Source organism: Poecilia latipinna, unplaced genomic scaffold (genome assembly GCF_001443285.1).
Source record: "Poecilia latipinna isolate Pla-1442-1.1 unplaced genomic scaffold, P_latipinna-1.0 Scaffold2422, whole genome shotgun sequence".
NCBI classification, from domain to species: Eukaryota; Metazoa; Chordata; class Actinopteri; order Cyprinodontiformes; family Poeciliidae; genus Poecilia; species Poecilia latipinna.
The window spans coordinates 19,756-24,090 of record NW_015115038.1 but is presented as its reverse complement, the minus strand read 5'-3'; the positions used below and the strand labels follow the sequence as shown (position 1 = coordinate 24,090).

At 37.7% G+C, this 4,335-nt stretch overlaps 1 protein-coding gene across 2 annotated transcripts in view; it reads left to right on the top strand.

The window, feature by feature from the left end:
* Nucleotides 1-4,335, top strand: part of LOC106937721 (E3 ubiquitin-protein ligase RBBP6-like) — a 36,840-nt gene that overhangs the window by 25,281 nt on the left and 7,224 nt on the right. For both annotated transcript variants that reach the window (XM_015019373.1, XM_015019372.1), the window contains exons 17-19: nucleotides 656-1,206; nucleotides 1,338-1,408; nucleotides 1,501-1,588. In XM_015019373.1, the coding sequence (XP_014874859.1) occupies nucleotides 656-1,206; nucleotides 1,338-1,408; nucleotides 1,501-1,588 (710 nt within the window). The remainder of the gene's footprint in view (nucleotides 1-655; nucleotides 1,207-1,337; nucleotides 1,409-1,500; nucleotides 1,589-4,335) is intronic.

Here is a 4,335-nt window from a genome sequence, read left to right as displayed (position 1 = left end):
TGAGTATGAGACAGATAATCTGTTAAAAAATCGAGCTCTTCCTCCTCCCAGTTCTTTTTCAAAACTAATCAGAGCCAGGGGGAGGGTCCTAGTACTGTCAATCATCTCTCCATGTGACGCTGCTCACCCTTGTTCCCTCTTGTCCCCTTTCTCTTTGCTACGCTGCAGCTAGCATAGCCAATAGTGAATGCTAAGGCTAATTAGCATGGCCACCAACAATGGCTTACTGTTAAAGTTGTTTCTCCACCATTAACACATTTAGCAGCAAGTACATGATTGATGGCGCTCAGACTCTCCTCCTGGCTCTGATTGGTTGTTTCTGACCAGGAGCGGTGAGTGTCTTCAGATAGCAATAGTAGCTCAGGGAGGAGGTGGAGGAGATCATCTTTTCATAGATTATATGTCTCAGTAAACTGTCACGACGTGACAGTTAAACAAATATGTAAAAAAAACATATTTTTACCCATAGTAAAACAATAGGTTTTAAGGCTTATATATTGCATCAAAGAACAAAAAAAAAGTTTTTTTTAGTCTTCCATAAAAGAAAACCATTTGATTCAGGTCTCCAGCTGATATCTTGGGTCTATTATTTTGAGTTCAAACCATGACTTTTTTTTCTTACTGTCAGGAATAACTTGGTTGCTTTTGTCAACAGAAGCCAGTGAGGAAGATCAAGCTTAACAGAGATCTGGGGAGAAGAGGCAGCAGTGAGGCAGCACCTTCAGACAGATCCCAGTCCGGTTCTGAGAAATCCTCTTCTGGCTCGGATCGATCCGCTGCTCTTCACAGCTTGGAAGGAGACAGACACAGAAGTACATCAGAGGGAGCAGGAAGGAAGGAGACATCAGCATCTTTGGATAAAGGAGCTTCCAGAGAGCGACCCAGCAGCGCTGGAGACAGACAACGAAGTTCAGACAGGGAGCGGGACAGGCCGCCTGCTTCAGACAGAGACAAAGAGTCAGGCTCCAACAGGGACAGGGACAGACCGAGAGCATCTGAGGACAGAGATGAGGAGGGAGAGAAGGAGGTGAAGACAGAGAGAAAAGCCCCCAGCAGTGGAAGTGGAGCAGTTCGCTCTGTCTCTGTGGATAAAATGACAATCAGAGAGAAATCTGCCTTTTGCAAGAAACTGGCAGATCAGGAAAAACCAAGTGGTTCCTGTAAGGAGAGGATGGAAGGTGCAGAAAGGGCTGCTAAACCTGACAGGTTGTTATACATCTCACTTTGCTGCTTGTCACACAGTTGTCTGTTCCCATGCCTGATAGAAAATATAACTTATCGGTTCCTCCTGTGAGCACACTTGTTGCTGGATGTAATTATATTCTGCCTCTTCCCAGGAGCCAGTCCAAAGATAGAACAGAGAGGAGTGGCCTCTCTGGAGACAAACCAACTGTTACTCAAAGAGAAGGTAATTGAAGTCACGGTGTAAGAGATGACTTATAATGTGAGTAAGTTTTATGAATAAAGTGTTCATAACATATTTTTTCTGCTGTCTGACAGCAATCAAAGAAGAGCATGAGATGGCTGTGAAAAGCAAACCCAGGATCAGTCGGAAGGCCCTGCCGAGCCATGTGTCTTCCTCCACCAGGTCAGTCTGTTCTACTTCTGTTTCCACTAAATGCTTTGGTCGTTTGAACCAAATGTGCTATAAATCCAGAAATTTCTGCGTTCTGAACTAGTTTTTTTGGTGGATTTGTTACAGCTTCCAATTAAAGATTAAAGGGTAGAATCCTGTAAAAATTTTCAAACCTGTTTAGGTTTTCCAGATTTGATCATGTTGAATCTAAGGCTACGTAATATGTTGCAAATTTATCAATATTACAATGTCACTCACCACGTAATATACATACCTGTTGCAAAAAAAAAAAACAGAAAAAAAAAAACACTTGGATTGTAATAATTGTTGGCTAGTTATTTAAAGTGCCATATGTACAACAGAAAGACAATACAATTATTTATCACAACCCTCATTGTTAGACTCGCATAACTTCCTCATGTTGTGCGTTTCTAGTTCCAACCATAACTTCAACGAGTGGCATTAACACATGCAAAGTGTTGCATAACAGGGTTTCCCCCAGAAAACTTGCTAAGCCCAGTGGTCGGGGCACCGAGGCGGTCCACTAGTGGTCCACTGTGCTTTCGTATTAAAAGATGTTAAGTTGACAGGAAATGTAAAAATATTTCTGGGTTATGGGAAAACATCGCCAGTGAAAAAAAAAAAAAGCTAAAATCTCTTAGCTCTAAAAAAGATTTTAGAGCTAAAAGAGATTTTAGAGCTAAAATCTCTGAAGAAAAGTTTTCTTTTCTTCAAAGTCAAGAGGAACAACAATTTTGCTGCATAAAAATGTTCCTTTTGTTGCTACTGAAATTATATCTGACCCTTCAGGTAGATGTCAAAATCCTGCACTTTTATGAATGTATATGCACCTAACTATGGTAATAGTCTATTTATGCAGGAGGTTTTTCTTCATGTCTCCCAAGCATCAGGGTTTCTAGTGGTTGGAGGGGACTTTAACTTGTATTTAGATACTGTGCTTGACAGATCTTCAGACAGATCCTGTCCCCTCTCTAAACCAGCTAAAGTAACAATCTCATTTAAATCTAACAGATGCCTGGAGGCGGATGCATCCACAGGATAGAGATTATCCGTTTTGTTCACATCCACACAATACCTATACCCGAATAGATAATTTTTTGATCTCCAGTCAGATATTTCATCGAGTGATGGATAGTGAATACCTTCCAAATTTATTTAGTGATCAGTCTCCATTGGTGATGTTGGTGTCTGTCCCTGACAAGGTAGAAGAAAAGTACAGATGGAGGCTCAACTTTACCCTCTTAAAACAACATGAATTCTCTACTTTCATAAGGGAACAAATTAATTTCTTCATTTTAACAAATAGATCATCTGCTCCAAATATTTTTATTTTTTGGGACACATTGAAAGTATTTCTGAGGGGCCAAATTATATAATTTACTAAGGGAATAAAGAATAAATATAAGGTTTAGTTTAATACTTTAGAAAGACAAATTTCTGGCCTTGAGAAAACATACCAAAATGCCCCAAATAAGGACATGTTCAGAGAATTGGTGAATCTGAAACTAAAACACAACACTATGCATACATATCAAGGAGAGAGAACAATAATTAGATCCAAACAAAAACTTTTTGAACTTGGAGAAAAGGCACAAAGTATTGGCATAGCAACTTAAAACTGAGGAAAATAAATGAACAATTAACGCTATTGAAAACCCCCCAAAAAGTTAGAACGTATAATCCCAGAGAAATGAGGCCTTTAAAAAGTACTATTCGGATCTTTATATGTCACAATCTCAGGAGGATTTAGATGAAATTGAGTCCTTTTTATCCTCCATTGATTTGCCTTGCTTATCAGAGGACATATAACCAGAAAAATAATAAAATAGAACTAAAGCAGCTTGATGCGTCCCGGCTTTGTGACCTGTTAAATTCATCAGCTATAAACCCATCTTCAAGGAATAATTTTGCTCCGAAATGCTCAGCGCAACAGAGACACTTGCAGTCTGGCAATAAAAAAAAATATATTATTTTTTTAAATTAAGCATTTTCTAATACTATAATTTTTTAAAAAAAATTTGTTTTTCTGAAAACAAAAACAAGCAACGCTTAGCCTGGATGGGAGGTCATGGAAAGCCTGGCAGGCCACCAGGCTTATAATACACTTGGGGAAACCCTGCATATTTATGAAATGAATGAAAACATGGTTTTCTAAAAGAAAAAAATTTGCAATACGCATTTGTATTTATAGCCCCTCAATCATGGGTGTCTTTTGACACTCATAAGGTTTTCTACCAATATTGTCTCAAATTTAGCTCCATTTAACTTCTGATCAACTCTTTACAATTTCCCATCTTGATTATTATTATTTTTATTTTTTAATTTATCTAGAATTGTTTATAGCATGTGCCAAACTTTCTTTCCTGTTTGGTTTTCAGGATGCTGTTCTCTAATTTTCTCCAACAAACCTCTGAGGCCTTCATAGAGCAGATGTAATTATACAAAGATTAAATAACACTATTCTAGTTTGAATTTAGTTTTTCCTTCATTTAATGATATTATAATCAAACCATGTTTTCAACTCGGCTAATTCTTTTTCTACTGTTTTTATTATTTCATCCATATTTTTTCCAGAAAAAAAAATAAATTTGTATCATCACCAAACATGATAAACTTCAAAATACTGGATACTGAAAAAATATCGTTTAAGTAAAGTATAAATAATTTAGGTCCTTGGACTGAGCCTTGAGGAAGACCATATTTAACTATTTCAGTCTGTGACTTGGTGGTGTTAATTT